We start from the raw sequence: 21,350 nt of genomic DNA on the forward strand, positions 1-21,350 counted from the left end.
ATGCATGAGCTATTCATAATCACAAGTTGAACTGTAAATAAAAATGGTCAAAAGCCCAGGGGATATTTATTTCTTGCCCGTTACTCCTGTGAAACTGGGAAGTTCCCTAGATGTCACTCTTGGTGACTTTACAACTAGAACTTGCTTTAAGTCCTTGGTACTTTATTTTAAACCAATTGTTAGTTTGTCCCTATTTTTATTTATTATTGCAATGAGTGACGGCACCTGAAATTTGAAAATAACATGATTATTTTTAAAATATCAGAAAAAATCAATAAACTCTTCAAACAATTTCATGTAATAAATTAAAACGCAGTCTAACTTACCAACTTACCAACTATATTTCATTGCATTCAGAGTCTTCTGGATATTAACTTTCAATCTGTTGTTATAATTTTTATGAAACCATCAAGATTTCAACTCGGCATTAATCATCTCCAAATAGACAGATTCTCGAGAAAATTATTTTTATTAATTAATTTGTTTCAAACAAATGTTATGACTTTTATTTTGGAAAATTAGTCTGTTATTCTGCTCCTTACTTATATTTCGGGAACAATGTTTAGAAATTTAGTCTTAAATATCCATGTATTTAAAGACATTTAATTTAAAAAAATTTATTATACTTTCAATTCTGGGGTACATGTGCAGAACGTGTAGGTTTGTTACATTGGTATACATGTGCCATGGTGGTTTGCTGTACCCATCAACCTGTCATCTACATTAGGTACTTCTCCTAATGCTATCCCTCCCCTAGCCCCCCACCCACCGACAGGCCCTGGTGTATGATGTTCCCCTCCCTGTGTCCATGTGTTCTCATTGTTCAACTCCCTCTTATGAGTGTGAACATGCGGTGTTTGGTTTTTTGTCTTGTGTTAGTTTGCTGAGAATGATGGTTTCCAGCTTCATCCATGTCCCTGCAAAGGACATGAACTCATCCTTTTTTTAAGACTTATTTAATTTTTAACAAAATAAATGGTTTTTGTCTATTTTCTTTCTTTCTTGTTTTTTGTTTTTTTTTGACGGAGTCTCGCTCTTTCTCCCAGGCTGGAATGCAGTGGTGCAATCTCCACTCACTGCAACCTCCGCCTCTTGGGTTCAAGCAATTCTCCTGTCTCAGCCTCCCGAGTAGCTGGGATTACAGGCATGCACCACCATGCCTGGCTAATATTTGTATTTTTTAGTAGAGATGGGGTTTCACCATGTTGGTCAGGCTGGTCTTGAACTCCTGACCTCAGATGATTGGCCTCCCTTGGCCTCCCAAAGTGCTGGGATTACAGGCATGAGCCACTGCGCCCAGCCTCGTCTGTTTTCTAATAGAATTGTTTATATATCTTAAATTGTGAGCTAAGGATTTAGGCACTTTTTTCACTTGAAAAAATATTTTGAAATTCCCCCTTTTTTCTTTTCTTTCTTTCTTTCTTAGTTCCAGGGGCAGTGTTTGATTTACAACTTGCAGAGGTAGAAGCCACGCAAGTAAGAATTACTTGGAAGAAACCACGACAACCAAATGGAATTATTAACCAATACCGAGTAAAAGTGCTAGTTCCAGAGACAGGAATAATTTTGGAAAATACTTTGCTCATTGGAAATAATGAGGTATTGCTTTTTTATTTCACTTATTGGTGAGCCCTTTCTGCTTGGTTCTGGCTCTGATAGCTTGGAAGACTTGCTAGCACCCACACGTATAATATTTGACAACCTACTAGTACAAACTAAAGTAAATTTGGGGCATGTTGATAATCTAGATCATATTTCATTTTAGGTTATGTATTATTAGTTAAGTGCTCTTATTCCTTTTCATCATATGAAAAATGTTAATTGTGCAATTAAACAGGACTAAAGGTATTTTCATAAGTTAATATTATTATTCTAAATTAGTTAATGAATTGTTTGGAAACTCCTGTTATGATTTAAGTACTCCTTCAAAGGCTGTGCTTGCAATTTGGAACAGTTGCCAGTGAAAGGCACAGTAATTTTAGTAGCTGTTGTTGACAAATGATTCTGTTCTATTTGGTCTTGGGAAGCTAAATTTCTCAGAGCTGCCTTTTTTTTTTTTTTTTTCAAAGTACATTTGATTAAGAATCACATTACTAAATAAAAGAAATTTAAGTCATTTCATAGATTTTAAATAAGAGGACCAGGATCTTTATGCAATGTGTTTGCTTCTATTCACACTGGAAGTCTTATTTTTTTTCTTTTGTTTCTGTTAGGAAGTACAGGCAACACTGATTTTTCTTTTCACTGTCTTTGTTCACCTCACCTCATCAACTGTTCACCTGTGAGACCCTTTCAGCCTCCAGGCTAGTCATGTCCAGATGCTGGCTGCTCCCTGGGGCACTCAAAGAATAAACATCCTTAGGACCAGTGCAGCAATCACTGGGCCTTAAAGACAAACATGATAGTTATTCAGCACCTGGCATCTGCTGTTTTGTTTCAGAATTGCTGCTGCTTCTACCTGTGCTGTTATTTTCCCCCACACATGCTTTCATTCTATTTCTAGTCCCAGCCTCCCTCTATTTCTGGCACTTACCTGTACGTGACAGTTGACCTCACCATGTGCTCAATGCATTCTGGCCACCCAGGACTTACCACTCCAAGTTGCTCACCATCTTCAACCCAGGGTTAAATTTTAATCCTATGTTGATTCCTTTCCTCTGTGCAAAAGATGTTGAATTATGCTTTCTGTGATACTCTAGTTGACAACTCAGGCAAAGGGCAAAAGCTTAACCCTTTGCTCCTGCTGAGAAGGTCTTAAATTAGATACTGAGCTTTCTTAGTACTAGATGACAGGTTTCCCACTTCTGCTAATGACATCTGTTGAATGGGCAGCCACACCTGTTTTTCTATGAGGCTAAGAGGTTCTAGAAAGGCTTTTTTTTTTTGTGATTCTGTCTCTATCTGGTCTGCAATTCTTGTCTCATAGTAGAGAGCACATGAGTTTTGGAGACATACAAATTTGGATTTAAATTATGTTTTTGTCTCTCACTGGGCTATGTAGCAAGTGGTTAAGAGTGTAAACCAGGTTTAAACTCTAGTTCTGCCTTTACTAACTGTTTAACCCCGGGAAAGTTGGCCTGAGCTCTCTGAACATCAGTTTCTTCTTCTTTAAGATAGTGATTATAAGTCCCTATAACAAAGGGTTGATAATGAGGATTTAGTGGGTTCATGTGTGTAAAGAGCTTAGAAGTGTACCTGGCATATAGTAAGTGCTGTGCTAAATAATTGTGACCTATTGTGATCATTAATCTTGGCATAGGATCATCCACCTTAGTTGCCACCCAATATTACTTCCCTTATCCTCTCTCAATGAAAGGAGACATTATGCTTCTCTTTACTTCTCGGGTTATATCTTTCTTTATTAGATCAGACTCATTTCTGATATTTCTGCTTCCCCGTGTAAATGGTGTTTGGGTTTACCTTTCAGGAGATTGATGTGGGGAAACAGATATGACAGAAGATTTAAATCCAAATGGCCCTGGGTTCTTGACCTGGCTCTGCCATGTTCTAGGTCTATGACCTTGGACAAATCAACTTTTGGACACTTGGTGCCTTCATTTACATAATGGGGCTTATATAGCCACCTTACAGGGTTGGGAGTAAATGACATAAGAAATACAACTTGTGGCTTAGTTCTTCATTTGTTATTCCTTTCTTTGACCTTGGTACCTCTTTCAGGGTAATGACTCTCTCCTCCCATTTCTATTGATTTTCTGAAAAGGTAGCCTCATTCCCCAACTCAAGAACTCTTTAAATCCTTGAAATCTTATTAGAAGTCACCAGTGACCTCCCCAGTGTCCGATACGAGGATTAAATATTTTTAACCATGCTTGTGTTCTTATCTCCTTCAAAATCCATCCCTTTGTCCCCCCACTTTTCAGCTTTTGACACTGTTTGTTCCTTAATACTTTCTGCAGTTTTATGTACTGTGACATTGCAATCCTTTGGCCTTGCACAATCAAAAATGAAGAAAGTTCAAAAAGCTATCTCTCTCTATTTTCTAACTTTTTAGTAAAGATGTTCCACAGAGCTTTGGTTTCAGCCATCTCATAACATTTTCTTTTGATGACCTAACAGTTTCAATCACTGCTTCCTATTTGTCTGACTCTTTTGCCTTGCTTTCTACTCTGATCCTTCTCTCTGATACTCTGGATTCCTAATTGCAGCCATTTGTGGGAAGGTTCTGCCATGGCTCATTACATCTAAATTAATTTCTTCCCATAAAACAAAACAGAAGTCTTCTTTGAGATAGTAGGGCCTGGTTCATGATGGGAAGGAAGATGTGACATTGGAATGAGGACGAGATCCAGGGACAGTGATAGTGACCTGTGCAGGTTCCCACAGGACACCCATAAGGTCTGTCCAGGCAATTACTAGTTTCAGTGTGTCAAGATTAAGGCCTAAAGAGAGGCTGACTTGAAGCCTTGGTACCTGAGTTTAGAATTTTCTAATCCCTCTGACTGGACATAACACAAATCTCTGACCTGAAGGTCATTGTCTAAGAAACCATGGTCCAGAAGGCTTTGAGAGTGAGCATTTATGGCATTGATATATGTCTGATGTTTGTCTTTTTGGATAGTGGAACCAGTATCCTATCTGTCTTGAACGCTTGAAACCTTGGAGTCACTTCTGACTTAGATCCGACTTAGCATTCAGTAGCCACTTAATGTTACGATCAGTTATTTCTACATCCAGAATGTGGCTTGCATATGTCTTTATTTTATTCCTGTATCCCCCACTTCAGCTCAGGATTGCACAGTACCTTGCCTGGGCTACTGTTATCTCACTATTATTAGTTTTCCATTGTTCCATAACAATTTTCTACAAACTTAGCAGCTTAAAACAATTCATACTTATAATCGCACAGTTTCTTTAGGTCAGATATCTATGTACAGCTTAGATTGGTTCTCCTCTTAGAGTCTCATAAGGCTGCAAGTAAGAAACTAGCTGAGCTGTGTTCTCATCTGGAGGCTTGACTAGGGAAGAATCTACTTTCAGCCTCATTCAGGTTTTGGCAGATTTTATTTCCTTTTGGCTTTAGAACTGAGGGCCCTGGATTCTTGCTGGCTCTTGGCTGGAGACTCCCCTTAGTGCCTTACAGTTTTTTTTTTGTCCCATGTGGCCTTTTTCAACATGGCCGTTTACTTCGTCAAGTCAGTAAGAAGGGTCTATATAATGTGATCATGGGAGAGACATGTTATTCCTTTTGCCTTATTCTATTGGTTAGATACAAATCATAGGTCCCAACTAACTAAAGAAGAGGAGATTTTACAAAGCAGGAACAACAGGAGGTGGGTATAGTGGGTATCTACCTGAGAGGCCATGCGCTACACTCCACCAGCCTACTATTTTATATTTCAAACACTTATTAGAATAATCCTTCCAGATTTAAGTATATTATTTACATTATGAAAGTAACCTAATAAGAATTGAGAACAGATGATGAAGGTATATATGTATTTAAGTAACCTAACTCTTCACTATCATTGCAGAAAATCAATAGATTCTAAAATAAATGAGTGTTAACAGAGCAGTATACACATATTATTTAGTGTTTTAGAAGTAAACATCATAAGAACTGAAAACAGGAGTTGTTTAAAGTGTTGCTTCTGGAAAGTAAGAGGTAAGGAGGGTATAAACAGGGAATTGTTATTTTCATTATAAAGCCTTCATCATCTTTTTTTTGTAGCCATGTACATATAACATGATGATTAAACTTAAAAATATAATATAACCCTCCTATGCTAGGCATGATTTGATCTCATTACCCTTATTGATTTTTTTTCCAGTGAATCCCATGATCTATTTGTTTCTGAATAAATATGGATTATTTAAACAAGCTGAAATATGTATAAGATTTTACTTTTAATATTTAAACAAATATTTGAAAATTACATTAGCAAAATGAGTTTCAGAGTTTGAGAGCTTTTATTTCAATTTCCACACTTATATATGAATCTGATCTATATCATTCCTAATAAATGATGTGAATCCAACCTCTGCTAAACTATTTGATAAACTATTATAGGATATCTACCACTGCAAAAGTAGCTCCTATCCTATAAGCTTTGAAGTATTCTTTGTTATGGTCCCATAAGCTTGTATTTCTTAAGTAATCATGAGGTTTTAGGCACTCTGTTAGGCACAGAAACCCACAGATGAATAAGAAACTACAGTGTTCTTTACTTTGAACTGAAATATTTGTCTTTTAATTTTTATCAGTTCGTCCTAAGTCTCCTCTCTAGACCAACACAGTAGATTCTAGTGGTTATGAACATGAGCTTTGGAGCCAGGAAAAATGTTCCAATCCTACCTCTGCTGTCACTAGTTTTGTGAACTTGAACAGATGACTGTTAAATGGAGATAAAAATCATCTATCTCTTTGGGGGACAATAAAACAAGATCACATGAGTAAAAGTGTTTAACACTCTGTAATACACAGTAGCTTAAATGTTAGCCTTTGCAGTAACAACAATAATAAACAATGATTTAACTCTTTCTCATTGAAGATAATGGTCAGAGTTTTCCGAAGACTTAATCTCCTTAGTTTTTATTAGTCATGGCTTCTAGTTCCTTCATATCATGGATTATTTTCCTGTGCATATTTTTCAGTTTGTCAAGGATCCTCTTAATCAACTGAACACAGTATTCTGTATGGAGTTTGAATGGAGCCAAATTGAGCATAATTATTTCTCCTTCGATGTAAATTTCTTCCTTCTTTCAAAACAGTCAAATAAAAAAAAATCATTTCATTGGGAGCCTCATTCCACTAAGACTGAAGTCTAAAAAACCCTGAAGTCATTTCCGTGGACTGCTCTTTGCTTGAACTTCACAGTCAGATCCCATCCGGTACTTGTTCTATTAGAAACCTGAGACATTTTTCTCCAACAGACACATTGCTGCCTGGTATTACAGACTTCTGAGATTGATATAGATGCATCTTTTCATCCAACATATTCCTTGAGAATATCAACGTTTGTCACTGGTGAATGTAAGAAGAAAGTCTTGTGCTAAGTGCTTGGCTGATTGCTAGGAATGAGGCTGAGGACAGAACCCAAGAGTAGTTTAGGAATGTCTTGAGATAGGTTCATTTTATTCAGCATTAGGAACATAAACAGAGTCAAGACTTAAAGATTTGTTCACCTGAATAATGTGTTGAATGATACGGTATCCTTTAGAAGATTTCCAAGCATATGCTAATTAAAAAATTTTTCTTTTTACCACTTCTTGATAACAGCACAAATCATGTTTTAGTGTACATTAAAATATAGAAGCATTTCTTAAGAATAAGTCAAAAATTTCATTAATTCAATTCAGCAGACTTCCAGTGACCCCAAACTGATAGATATGATAGGGTTTTTTAGAAAATACAATCACATTCACTATAATTAAGATTATTACATGTAAAATCAAGTTGGTTTATTCAGGTGGATTAGGAATTTATCTCTGAAGACTCCTAATTCTTTCACATAAATTCCAAGAATTCCTGGGCAGCATATGCAAGGCCTTTCATGTTGACAAATTGTGACATTCCCTAACTCGATGGTGCTCAACCAGCGGCAGTTTTGCTCTCCAAGAGACATGTGTTAATCTTTGAGGACATGTTCATTGTCACAACTGAGGTAGGTGGGGGCCAGGGAAGCTGATAAACATCCTACAATGTACAGGACAGCCCCCGCAACAGAAAAATATCTAATTCAGAATGTCAGTAGTGCTGAGGTTGAGAACCCTGTATTAAATCAATGAGTTGTGAATTTTTAGGTGTTGCAATGGACTTTTTTCCCTCCTATTTCTCTCATTTCTACTGCTGCTTCTCTCTGCCCCTTCCCACTACTCTCTTAAGTCCAAATTCTTTCCTAACATTTTTGCTTTTAATATTATTACTTTTTTTTCTCATTATGAAAACTTAACTAACATCTAACCTAATGTCTTTTCTTAAGAGGTTAAGTGTGAGAAATATTCGCAACATGACACACTTAGTGATAACATTCTGGGTTGTTACAAAGCCAATTTTCAAATCATTCCCCAAGTTATAGAGGGTTTTTCTAATGTCAGAATATCAGAATTTGGGAGTCATTCACATAGTCAAAGCATTCAGGTCAACTCTCACTTTGAAATGGTAGTTTGTCAGCAGAGATGCTTAACATATGTAATTGATGGGATGCTATGCTTTAACTCTCAATAATTTGTCTGACACGGCATAGAAAATATTGAGAGATTTAATGCAAAACTGTAGTTGAGGGGGAAATTCTTTGGGCTACCTCACTATAGTTCATTCTATAGTGCTTTGTACACAGTAGATTTTCAAAGGGTGACTGATTGATAGTGGAAACAGCTGTGTGGTTTGGGCATAAAGTATTGACTGCAACACCAGAGCTTCTCTGAGTTATGTGTTTGTGATTCCTGCCCTCCCTAATTTCCCTGTGGAGGCAGTGCTGAAGTGAGCTGTTGTAAGACAGAAGACCTTTATTTTGTCCCATACAAGGACATAGGAACAAACCCAGATAGAGTTCTCTATCCATAGTTCTTTATCACAACTTTTAAAAAGTAGCTTTTATAGGAAACCTGTTGCTTTTCATGACAGCACTTTTCTGGGTAGAGTTGTAACAAGATTTAGACAACTGCATTTTGTAAATATTTGGAGGACTGAAGATTTTTTGACTCATTTCTCCATTCTTTTATCTTTCAGAAGAGTTAATATTTAAGTAACTTGCCATTGTAGATAGTTAACTGAAATGCCATAAAATTTCTTGCTTGACTGAACTTTTTCCTGAGCACGTACTTTCTTTTTTGGAAAATATTAAGTGCTTTGATATTCCTAAAGCCTAGAAAACCTATTTTTGGCTCTCTGAGTGAAGACAACTCCAAAACATGTAAGATAATTAAAAGACAGATATACCAAAACTTATAAACAACTGAAACCTATATTATGAATTAATATAAACTCTGAGGGTAAAAGAGCATGGAATTGATAAGGAATAGAATTTTTTTTTAAAAAAAGGGGTTTTGGAGGTAAGTTTTGAAGCAGAACTTGAAAAAAATTAGTAAAAAAGAGTAGATTTTTCGGCATATTCTTTTTTCAAAACTATTTTATTTTGGAAAATTTCAAACGGGTTTAAAAGTACAGAAAAGAGTCTAATAAGCCTCCATATACCTGCCACCTGGATTCAGTAATCATCAATAGGGTGCCATTCTTGCCTCTGGTTTTTAAATAAATTCCAGACTTAACATCATTTTGTTCCTATATGCCTAAGCACGAATTTCTAAAAACCATGGATATTTCAACCCATAAAATAATTCCATGACCACAATGAACAAAATTACGAATACCATCCTGGTATCATTTAATACCTAGAACACATTCAGATTTCCTTGATTATCTTCACATCCTATGTTGATTAGGTATGTTCTAAATAGACTCCAAACAAAGCAACATTTTCTTTGATTAATGTGTAGTCTTATTTCCAAAGTCAACATTCTACACAAATATCCCATATTATTTGGCCAAAACACCTTTTCCCCATTTTGTTTCAATCAATTATGCTAGTGGGGATGAAGAAATGAGAATCATCTTGTTAGCTCAATGAAAACCTGTACTGTATTCATCCATAATCTGTTCCTGATGTTTTCACCTCAGTATTTGCCGTTTTGGTGAACTTGACATGTGTGAATTACATTATACGATCTAGGAACAATTGCAGTTACTTTAAATATTCCTTAGGTCCAGAGTCTTGACAGGTATGCCATGAATCCTGTGTGAAAACTATTAATATCACCATGTAGTTTTATTCTGGTATGTAACTTCACTCTATTATAAACTATTATCATTGATGTATATCAAGCAGGCATGTAGACCTCTCACGTTTGGTATACAAATGAGGACAGGTAATTAGAGAAGCAAAACACATTCTAATACATCAGTATGCCTAGAAACTTACCATTTGGGGGTGAGCAGTTACAATATCTCAGTCATGAAACCTTTGCATGAGGACGTCTTATCTTACCATAAAGAAACTAACTCAAGTCAGAACAAAATCTGTTTCTTCCCAAAATACAGTATTGTTCTCTTAGGAAATGCAATGATCACAATGTGTTACAATGATTCAGGGTATTAGTAGCTGGAGAATGAAATTTTGGAATCTAAAGAAGACCGTGGTCATGGAAATATGTTATCTTTTATAACAGCGTGATTCCAAAGTTATGTTTTTTGAAACTAATACTTGATTTAAGTCATGAAGTGTAATTGTCACAGTCTTTTAAAATATATACTTTTAATTACAGTATATAAATGACCCCATGGCTCCAGAAATTGTGAACATAGTAGAGCCAATGGTAGGATTATATGAGGGTTCAGCAGAGATGTCGTCTGACCTTCACTCACTTGCTACGTTTATATATAACAGTCATCCAGATGAAAACTTTCCTGCAAGGAATAGAGCTGAAGACCAGACTTCACCAGTTGGTAGGTAGAATTTTGATTTTCTATAAACTGCATTTAAACCACCAGTGCTAGCTAGCACAGAAATGAACCTTAGCTTAGAGTTCAGCCATATTATTAATGGTCCTTGGGCTGGAGTCGGATTTTTTTTTTAGCTGTCGGAAAACCTCATGCAACAAATGGAAATGCCACACAGGCAGAAGCTGGCCCCTCCTAACCCATTTGACCTTCTTCCTGGAGAAAGTAGCACCCTAGAGTCTCTGGCCAAGCTGCATAGACAATCAGTTATTACAGTTGCCAAAGCAGGTGTGATGGGAAGGGATTAACATATCTTCAAATTATTTACAGGCCTCACATTCTCTACAGCTTTTGACTAATAGGTTTTCAAATGTCACTAAAGGTAAATAGGTCAGAAAGTTACAACTCCAGTGCATGGTGTGATAAACAGGTGTAGGTGACCCCAACGATGTGGTGATGTCATTAGTGTATACACTTGCTCTTCAGTGTCAGTGGCTCTTACAGTTTCTAAAAGGAGAATGTCATACATGGCAAATTAAAAATACTCACCTGACACATATTATCTCTCTAGTTTTTCTAAAATGTTAAACGAGAAGAACATTTTATTACCTTTTCTCTAATTTGGTATTTGTCCCATTCAAAATTAAAAGTGTTATTCTATTTATGGTAGAATTAGTAAAAAAAAAAAATCACATTATATTCAATAGATGTTTATATTTCACTTACCGATCCATTTTTCTTGTGCAAAGAAGACTGGAGGGCAACAATGAAAATTAAGAGTCCCATGATTTCTGATGCAGACGTTCCCTTAAATATTTCAAGTTTGGCCTAATTGCTACTTAAGAGTTTTAGAAGCACAAATTCTAAATAAAGTGAAAATCTAACATTTGAAATCCTTCTGGGATATTTATTTGTCAGTTATCCAAGCATGCTTGCTTTAAAGAATTATTTGGTTTACTGAATGTATGAATGTATGGTGAAATTTGAGTCCAAATAAAACTCTTTATTTATTTAACTCTTCTACTAAAACCTGGTATTGATTTATAATATCTCAATTATATATTTCTTTAACTCTTCTACTAAATCCTGGTATTGATTTATAATATTTCAATTATATATTACTGCCTACTCTTTCTTTTCAGAAAACATTCCTAACCAGTCTCTTTAAGAAAGTTATGTTTTCTTAAAAACACTAAAGTCATGTTTCACAGTAATGTGTAAAAACTAGCAAAATTATATTATGAACACAAAATGTTTGTGGTTATTATTGGGAGGTACTCAGAAATTCATAGTAATATTCAATACAATCTCTAAAATTAATATTTTTATGTTTACTATTATTACACGTCTACCTTTAATAGAGGTGTGCATGGAGAGATTAATGAATAAGGAAAAGTCAGGTTTAAGATTTTGTAGTCTAAGAAAAAAATAATTTTAATTGTGAAGCCAAACACCTTTCTTTTTTCTCTTTTTACTGAATTCAAACAGTAACTACAAGGAATCAGTATATTACTGACATTGCAGCTGAACAGCTGTCTTATGTTATCAGGAGACTTGTACCTTTCACTGAGCACATGATTAGTGTATCTGCTTTCACCATCATGGGAGAAGGACCACCAACAGTTCTCAGTGTTAGGACACGTGAGCAAGGTAAGGATGTATTTCCTTTGAAACAATTAACTGCAAATATTGCTGTTGTACACTGTGATACTTTTTTTTTATTCATATGTTCATTCTTCTTTTTAAGTGCCAAGCTCCATTAAAATTATAAACTATAAAAATATTAGTTCTTCATCTATTTTGTTATATTGGGATCCTCCAGCATATCCCAATGGAAAAATAACTCACTATACGATTTATGCGATGGAACTGGATACGAACAGTGCATTCCAGATAACTACTATAGATAACAGCTTTCTCATAACAGGTAGAAAACAATGCTTTGTTGTTGTTGTTGTTCGTTTTATATTTCTATTCTGGTGGAAAATATGCCCATCTCCCTGTGCCTTATATACTACAGAACACATGCTATGTCACTTCATATTTTGTTGTTTTGTGTCACCATGAATATCTTTAAAATACCTGCATACGTAACTCTATTTAATGTGTTTTTCTTTAACTAGATTTACCCACAATGAAGTAAAAAGCATCAGATCACAAGCTTCATAGAAATTTACTTAACTTAAGGAATACTGTATCTGGTATATCAAAATAACTCATTATTGAAGACTAAAATGTACGAATGCAAAAATCAGCTGAAGTAATTCAGCTGACATGGTATTTGTGCCAAGTCAACTATACCCCCTGCAGTGTGCCAAAAAGTTACTTTCGCAAATTTAAATTATTGCCTTAGTATTTTAGGAAAGAACTTGAAGTCACCAACATGGAAAGACCTATAAGCCCAAGAATTTGAGGAGACTGTAATTCATTTGGAAGCGATATAGATATCTAGTCCCCCATATAAATTATTCTTATTGGCCTTATATTAAATGGCACCAATCCCAAGAATATTATTTTAAGGACATTAAACAGTTTGTCTCTTGTCCTTATAGGGTTAAAGAAATACACAAAATACAAAATGAGAGTGGCAGCCTCAACTCACGTTGGAGAAAGTTCTTTGTCTGAAGAAAATGACATCTTTGTGAGAACTTCAGAAGATGGTAAGAATATCAATTGCAGTTTTAATTTTTTTTTAAAAGTGGTTGTACATGCTCACTGCCTTCACTTTATGCTACCTCTAGGGTCTAAAGCAACAAACATCAATAAAAATATAGGTACTAAAAATTTTCTTTTCTTCCCTTAGAACCAGAATCATCACCTCAAGATGTTGAAGTAATTGATGTTACCGCAGATGAAATAAGGTTGAAGTGGTCACCACCCGAAAAGCCCAACGGGATCATTACTGCTTATGAAGTGCTATATAAAAATATAGATACTTTATATATGAAGAACACATCAACAACAGACATAATATTAAGGAACTTAAGACCTCACACCCTCTATAACATTTCTGTAAGGTCTTATACCAGATTTGGTCATGGCAATCAGGTATCTTCTTTACTCTCTGTAAGGACTTCGGAGACTGGTGAGCTTTTGTTTTGCTTTGTTTGTTTAATAATACACAGTGATATAGTAAGCATAGCTGATAATCGCCATGTTGTTTACATTTTACATAATCTAAAATCACTCATTATTTTGTTTTGTATAATCCAGAATTTAATTTTCTTTTTCAGGCAAAAGTGCAGGAAAAGGTTTATTGTACAAATTTTTAAGTCTGATTTATATAAGGGAACTTCTAATAAAAATCTGTGAATTTTCAAATGAAAAGACCTTGAGAAACCAAGGATTCTTTCAATGTACCTATAAATTTTAGGTTGAATGGCTACTTGCTTTTGAATAGGTAAAAGTGAGACATACTCGTAGGAATAGATTCTGAGATTCTAATGAGGTATGTGTATAGATAGTGGTGCAGAGTGGGAGCACAAAAATGGCATGCCTGGAGAAGACTTATGGCGGAGATAGCATTTGGCCTGGATCTTAATGAGGAGGTTGGAATGGGCAGAAGAATGTTATAGAGCAGGGGTCCCCAACCTTTTTGGCACTGGGGACCAGTTTCATGGAAGACAATTTTTCCCTGGACTAGGGAGGGGAGTGGGGTTGGTTTCTGGATGATTCAAGCACATTACCTTTGTTGTGCACTTTATTTCTATTATTATTACATTGTAACATATAATGAAATAATTATACAACTCACCATAATATAGAATCAGTGGGAGCCCTGAGCTTGTTTTCCTGCAACTAGATGGTCCTATCTGGGGGGTAATGGGAGACAATGACAGATCATCAGGCATTAAATTCTCATAAGAAGCACACAACATAGATCCCTTGCATGGGCAATTCACAATAGGGTTTGCGCTCCTATGAAAATCTAACGTCGGCACTGATCTGACAGGAGGCAGAGCTCAGGCAGTAATTCAGGCGATAGGGAGTGGCTGTAAATACAGAAGCTTTATGATGCTCACCTGCTGTGTGGCCCAGTTCCTAACAGGCCACCGACTGGTACTAGTCCGTGGCACTGGGACTGGGGACCCCTGTTATAGAGGTTGCTGGATGGGTTGGGAGAGGATATCCCATCTAAAGGAAGTAATACAAGCAAGGAATTACTTGTGTTTTAGTTTCGGTGAAACTAGAGTAAGACAATTTGTCTGTTAATCTTATTTTGTTGTTTATATTGTGTTATAATTATATATTGGTGGCATAACTATTAGGCCAATTCTACAATGTATTTTGAGAATTAATAACTAAATATAAAGTTACTATTTTAATTGTACATTTAAAACAATAAATATTTACTGATTAGCTACTGGTGGAACCACACGAAATGACAATTTTTATAGGTCACAAATGGCCAAATATCAGCAATTTCATATAGTTCAGCCACATACTATATACAAATTTCTGTCTTGACCTTGAGGATCTAGAAATCTAGTAAAGTAGCTTACTTTCGTAGAAAAGTATCCTGTTGAGACTATTCACAGAAATGAATACAATGAGATGATACAAAAGAGCCCATAGATAATGGCAGTAGTTGAAAGTGCAGGAATAAGAAAGTAATGAAAGGAACATTTTACATTATCAAGAGCTTTGACGTGACAATTAATTGATATTAATCCATATATTAGCATGTTTCATTGCTTTTGTAGATATTGTACCTAAAATAAGTATTTTTGAGAAAACTGTCTGCTCTTTAATGACTCAGTTTTATTTTGCAGTGGATCAAGGCAATGAAACAAGCATATTTTTAGCACCTATTAAGGGTCACGGGCCCTGCTAATAGGTTTCACAGAAATTGTCTTTTAAAAATTCTAAATTGAAGCAATACATTATTGTTATCTTCACGGAAAACTGAGTCTAATGAAAAATGGAGGGTTTGAGAAGTTCATTCATTCAAAAAATATTTATAACATACCAGGCCCTACTGGGGATAAAGCAGTGTAGAAGAAAAGGATTTCCTTCCCTCCTTAAGTTTTATTAGTTGGTGGGTGTTTAATTGCCTAATGGCACCAGCTAGAAAGTGATGAGCTGGAATTAGAATCCAAACCCATCTGACTGTAAAACCCATTTCCCTTTCACAGCATATGCTGTTTTGGAAGTAATCAACAAAGCTGGTAAATTATAAACTATATCTAAGATCTCTCTGTTCATTGTTACACTGATATTTTGTCATTAGGCTTCTGCTCAGCATGGGGAGGAAAGTAATAACTTTGAAAGATTCTATTGTGATATGAAATAATAACCATTTTTATGAATGCTTATCAAGTATTTCGTTTAAGTGGCCATAGCATCAAGAACACCTTATTTTAATGATGAATTGTAAAGCAATGTTTTTGTTTTCTGATTATTACATGCACATAATCTTTTACTTAGTATTGAAAATGTAATTTTATTTTCTGTTTTATTGTCTGTTTGTATGAGTTTAATTCAAAGGCAGGGACAATAAACTTTAAGTGAATATAAATTTTGAGATTTAGTTTAAAATGAGAATTTTAATTTTGGAAAGTGTCTTAGAAGACATGGAGAGCCCTTTATTTTTTAGGTGAGGAGACCTGGGACCATTTGGGTAAAAGGACTCATAAGTTATATTACATGAGAAGTAAAGTTGGGGCTTGACTATAGGCCTCCTGACTCCCATTACAGGCCTCATTTAATAGGCTCCTGAGATGGCTAAAAAAAATAAAGGGAAGGGGAAACCAACATATCCCATGGCTCCCTAGCCAGGCCTAACAATAAGAGTATAGGGTTTAATGCCCATCTTCCTAATATCTGGTTCTCTGTCCTAAGTTAGGGTAGTCTCCAGGTCTGTGCATTTTCCACCTGGATGAAGATGGAAGACAATGGAATCTACATTAGTGACTTTTCCTAGATTATGTTTGCTACTATTAAACCACCCACTTTAGCTCCTTTGGCAAAAGAGGAAGCTAGAATGTTAAGTAGGGTCTCAAGTGTCATCTGAAGCAAGATGAGCTCAAGAGCAACTATTTTTCTGTGTTTAGGCTCAAAACAATCTTATTAAATACAGTAATTATACCTTCTATTCATGTAAAAAAATATGGGCCCACTCTTCAATATTGTTTCATGAGAAATTGAGTGATGTGTTAACTCAGTGATGTGTTAATATTACTAATTAAAAGTAGGAGTAAATTATTTGGTTAAATGCCTTATCTTTTTAAGAGATAGAGTTTACTAATGCTTGGAAGTAAAACACCCTTGTGTTCAAGCAGGAAAGGTCAATACAAGATTGATTCTGTGTGTGTTTGTGTGTGTGTGTGTATCTTTGTGTGTGTTTGTGTGTGTTTTAATCATGGAATGTGCAGTTTTCCAATAAGCTTAAGATTAGTTTTTATTTTCTCATACTTAGGGTGTAATAATCATAAATACAACTTTGAGAAGTTCCCATACAAATTACTCTTTTGATGATCTACATATATTCCCTTTCCTTTTTAAGACATAACCATCTTTACAGTAAGCCTTTAACAAAACACCTTGTCTGATTCAGGGCAACAACCATGAGTGGATAATAACTTAGATGTTGACCAAAATTTTGTGTAGACCCCCATAAATTTATTTGTATTAATGAATAACATTTTAAAATTTGTCTGCATACATTAAAGGTATATATACCAAATGATAGTCTTTTGGCAGATTCAAGGTAACTTCCCTTTTTTACTATCATCATGGACTATGTATTTTTTTTTTGTTTTGGAGTTTTAATAGGTTCAGCTTATTCCAACTGATTATAATCATTCCTTTTTATTCATCAGTTATCTACTTTATAAAATATTTTTACAATTGGGGGACACTCTATGCTATTTCAGAAAATTCTAAGTGTGTCATCACTCTTCAAAATCAGTAAGTCATTGAGTCTGTCTTGCTTCATCTACCTGATGATCCAGCACTAGTTATTCCCTAAGGGTAAATGAATAAAAATGCAAAGGATATCATTCTTGGGTCAGGAATGCATATTTACACACTGACTACTGGTGGTAGGCAGACAACTGCAGAGAGAAACAAAATCAGAAGTTACACTGAGCTATAAAATTCAAGCATAGCATCACAATTCCCTTTTTGTAATTAAAGAGTTTTTCAACCCAATCTTATATCTATCTGTTCTTTACCTGTGAGTTTCTCTCTTGTTTTTAATATATTCTGTAGCATATTAAATATATTGATTCATTCACTGAACAGCTTTTATGGATTCCATATTATGTTCTACCACCATACTAGATAGTGTAGCTATAGCAGTAAACAAGACACAATCAATCTCTTCCTGAAACTTGACACTAGACAATCAGAAAATTAGAAATTAGAAAATAAATCAGTAAACAAATTTGTGATTTTTGGTAGTGGTAAGTTTTACTAAGTGAAAAATATCAAGGATAGAAGAGAGGAAAAGTAGTGAGCGGGCTATTTGAGATGGAGGACTGAGGAAAGGCCTCACTGAGAGGCTATATTTGCCCAGTGACATTAATGAGGTACAGGATTAAATAAGATGAGGATAAGGATGAAAAGTTTTCCAGAGGAAGAATAGCAATTGCCAACTTCTTGTAGAGGAAAAAAACTGTGGAGTTGGGGCAGAGCAGGGCATTTCTGTCACTTGAACAGTGTGAGTTGGGGTAGAGAATTCACAGATGAAGCAAGAGGCAGAGGTGGGTCATGAGATTCTTGGGTACCATTCTAGGAACTTTGGAGTTCAATTTTAATGAGGAGCTTTTGGAGAATTATGAAATGGGAACATTATATGATTTACAGTTTTCAAAGATTGCTGCTGAATATGTTGGATGTTGAAGTAAAGAGAAAAATCAAGATAAACTATTAGATTGTTTGTCCGAGTATCTGGGTGAGTGGTAGTGCCATTTACTTAGATGGGGAAGTCCAGGGAAGAGGTCAATATGGAGAACATCCAGGAGTTCTGTTTGCAACATGTTTGAAATATCCAAGTGCCATTATGAAGGCAGTTAAATAAATAAGTTTAAAGCTCAGGGAAAAGATCCAGAGCTGAATATATAATTTGGAGCCTCACTGTATCTTTGGTATTCAATCAAGGGATGAGGATAAAGTCATATCACTGGACAACAGGGGGAGACATTAAGAAGCTTACAGCTATGTCGTGGGCAATACCACACATAGACTTTGAGAAGTAGAAGAGCTAATCTAGGACAAAGCAGAAATCACTGGAAATAGAAGGAAAACCAGAAGAAGATAGTGCCTTCAAAGCCAAGTGAACAAAGATTTTCAAGTAGAAGGAGTTTATTCCCTATGTCAAATGCTGCTGACAAATAAAGTAAGATGGGGCATACAATTGATTAGTGTTTGGCAAGAATGGAGGTCATTGGTGACTTCACAGGCAAGATTTTACAGAAAAAAATGGAGAAAAATGAAGTGAGATTAACAGAGTATGATAGGCAAAAAAAAAAAAATTAGAAAATGAGGAATGGCAAATTTTGAGGAATTTTGATAAGAAGTGGAGAGTAGACTTGAGTAATAGCTGAAGGAGCAAGTGCAATCAAAAGAAGACTTTTTAAACACCAGAATGTATATTACAATATATACACATACAACTTTGAGAAGTTGCAATAATATTTACCTATTCAGTTTATATTGTTTAACCCTCCAAGTTAATTATTTATGTTATTGTTCTATATACTCAATTTTTAAACCATTATCTTGGCCACTCTGATCTTTCATCTGTGGTAAATAGTTTTCTACCTGAAGTACATTGTCTACAATTTCATTTACTGAGGATGTGTTGATGGCATTATCCCTGAACTTTTTAATTGTCTTAATATGTTTTTAGTTTGCTACTCTTTATTTTTCTGGGTATGGAATTCCAGTTGTTTTTCAGTTGATGTTAATTGTCAGTCTAATTGTCATTCCTATGTAGAAGATTTGTTTTTTTCCTGGTACTGTTAAGATGGTTTCTTTTTTGGTATTCTGTATTTTCACAATGATATGTGTAAATATGGTTTAAAAAATTTCTGCTTGAGATTTACTGAAATTATTTGATCTGATGTTTGATATCTTTGAATAATTTTGATGAGCCTCAGCCATTATCCCTTTAAATAGTTCTTCTTCATTTTCTCTATTATTTTAGACTCCCTCCGGATATCATCTATGTCTCAACTGCCATTTTATATTTTCCATAACTCTCTTCTTTGATCTACATTCTTGATAATTTCTTCAATACTATCATCCTTTTCACTAAAGTTCTCTTCTTCTTTATCTAATCTGCTCTTTAATACCTCAGGAGATTTTTAATTTTAGTTATTTTGTTCTGTTCCAGAAGCTCTATCTTGTTCTCTTTCAAACTTGCTTGGTTATTTAATATTATTTACCATTATTTAAATAATTCTTTGCTCATATTTTAAAATATGTTTGATTTCTTGAAACATATTAAACATTTCTATTTCATTTCAATATCTGGAATCTCAAAATCTGACTACTGTGTATGTGTGTGTGTGTGTTTTTTTTTTCTTTTCTTTGCTGACTTTCACTATTGATATCTGATTTGCTTGTGTGTTTAGCGATTTTATCAGTGAGCTCATATTCTTTGAAACTTTTGCTGCGAGAAATTTATGTGATTTGTGTTGAAGTTGAGTTCCTCCAGCAAGTATTTTTTATTTCCTTCTAGTTGCTTAGGAGTAATAGCAGCTCAGGACTACAGTTTTATTTTAATTTAAATTCTGAAGTAGAGGTTTCTTCAGGGTACATATAGATATCATGGATTTAGTCAACATATGATCATAGGGATAGGCTTATAATTCCAAAATAGCATATTATTTATTTCTTTTCTATCTCTCCACACAGAGGAGTGGCAACAGAGAAAGAAGGTTTCCTTTCTGTCCTCTCGGCATGGTAGATTTATTTCTCACTTCCTATTCCCTGAGAATGAATGCATCACATTGCACAAGACCAGGAGTTACCATTCACATAGACTTCTATGGTACATGCAGAAGAATTTAAAGTATCCCCTAGAATTGTTCAGTATAATAACCCTGGTTAAAGTTGCATTCTTTGGGGGTTTCAGATCTTTCTGCAGGGATATTGCTCATCTTTCAGCTGGCCCCAGGGCTTTATAGTCTTTCTCTGACACACTACACATATGTTACTATACAAATGCAAAGGCACCAGGATTAACCAATCTATGGCAAAGCAAAACTGGCTTTATTAACAGCTTCCTTCTCAGGATTTCTATGTTTGCATTTTGTTTGCTTGTTTGTTTTTCTGTGACTTTTTTGGCCAGTCACCACTGAATTCTAACTTTCTTTTCAGCACCACAACTTCTTAAAGAAAATTTATTTTAATATTATACAGAGTTTTAGTTATTTTAAGTAAGATATTCACTCAGTTTAGGGTATCTGTTCCAATATTTTACCAGAATTGGAACCTTGTATATAGTTTTGTACTCAAATATACGTAGAAAACCATTTTATGCGTAATGTATTCAATATAGAAATGTTGTAGATACAGAAAACTAGTGTTTTACTTAATGATATCCCATATTTTTGGGAGGTGGTTTTGCTGCCAGGTCATAATATGCAACCTCACATCTAGGAGGGGCTCCTTGCCTTGACATAGACCTTGCTGTCGACCAAAACTAACCTACTGATCTTTTTTCATATTATTATTAATGAGGAGTAGAATCAAGTTTTAAGTGTTTTAAAATTCTCTTTCTTGCATCTGTGTGTTCTTCAGTGCAAGATAGGTTCCTATAGTTCCAAGTATTTTAGTAAATGTATCATCTTATAACTGTTATTCTGTGGAATCATAGTAGCATTTTCTTTTGAATGAAAATTTTTCTTATACAGTTGTAAGTATTATAATTTATTTATACTTT

At 34.9% G+C, this 21,350-nt stretch overlaps 1 protein-coding gene across 1 annotated transcript in view; it reads left to right on the plus strand.

Moving 5' to 3' along the window:
* PTPRQ (protein tyrosine phosphatase receptor type Q) overlaps window positions 1-21,350 on the plus strand; it is a 217,690-nt gene that overhangs the window by 20,301 nt on the left and 176,039 nt on the right. The window contains exons 9-14 of the mRNA XM_054443718.1: window positions 1,427-1,599; window positions 10,282-10,462; window positions 11,945-12,106; window positions 12,204-12,383; window positions 13,009-13,116; window positions 13,260-13,541. Of these exons, the coding sequence (XP_054299693.1) occupies window positions 1,427-1,599; window positions 10,282-10,462; window positions 11,945-12,106; window positions 12,204-12,383; window positions 13,009-13,116; window positions 13,260-13,541 (1,086 nt within the window). The remainder of the gene's footprint in view (window positions 1-1,426; window positions 1,600-10,281; window positions 10,463-11,944; window positions 12,107-12,203; window positions 12,384-13,008; window positions 13,117-13,259; window positions 13,542-21,350) is intronic.

Source organism: Pongo pygmaeus, chromosome 10 (genome assembly GCF_028885625.2).
Source record: "Pongo pygmaeus isolate AG05252 chromosome 10, NHGRI_mPonPyg2-v2.0_pri, whole genome shotgun sequence".
NCBI classification, from domain to species: domain Eukaryota; kingdom Metazoa; phylum Chordata; class Mammalia; order Primates; family Hominidae; genus Pongo; species Pongo pygmaeus.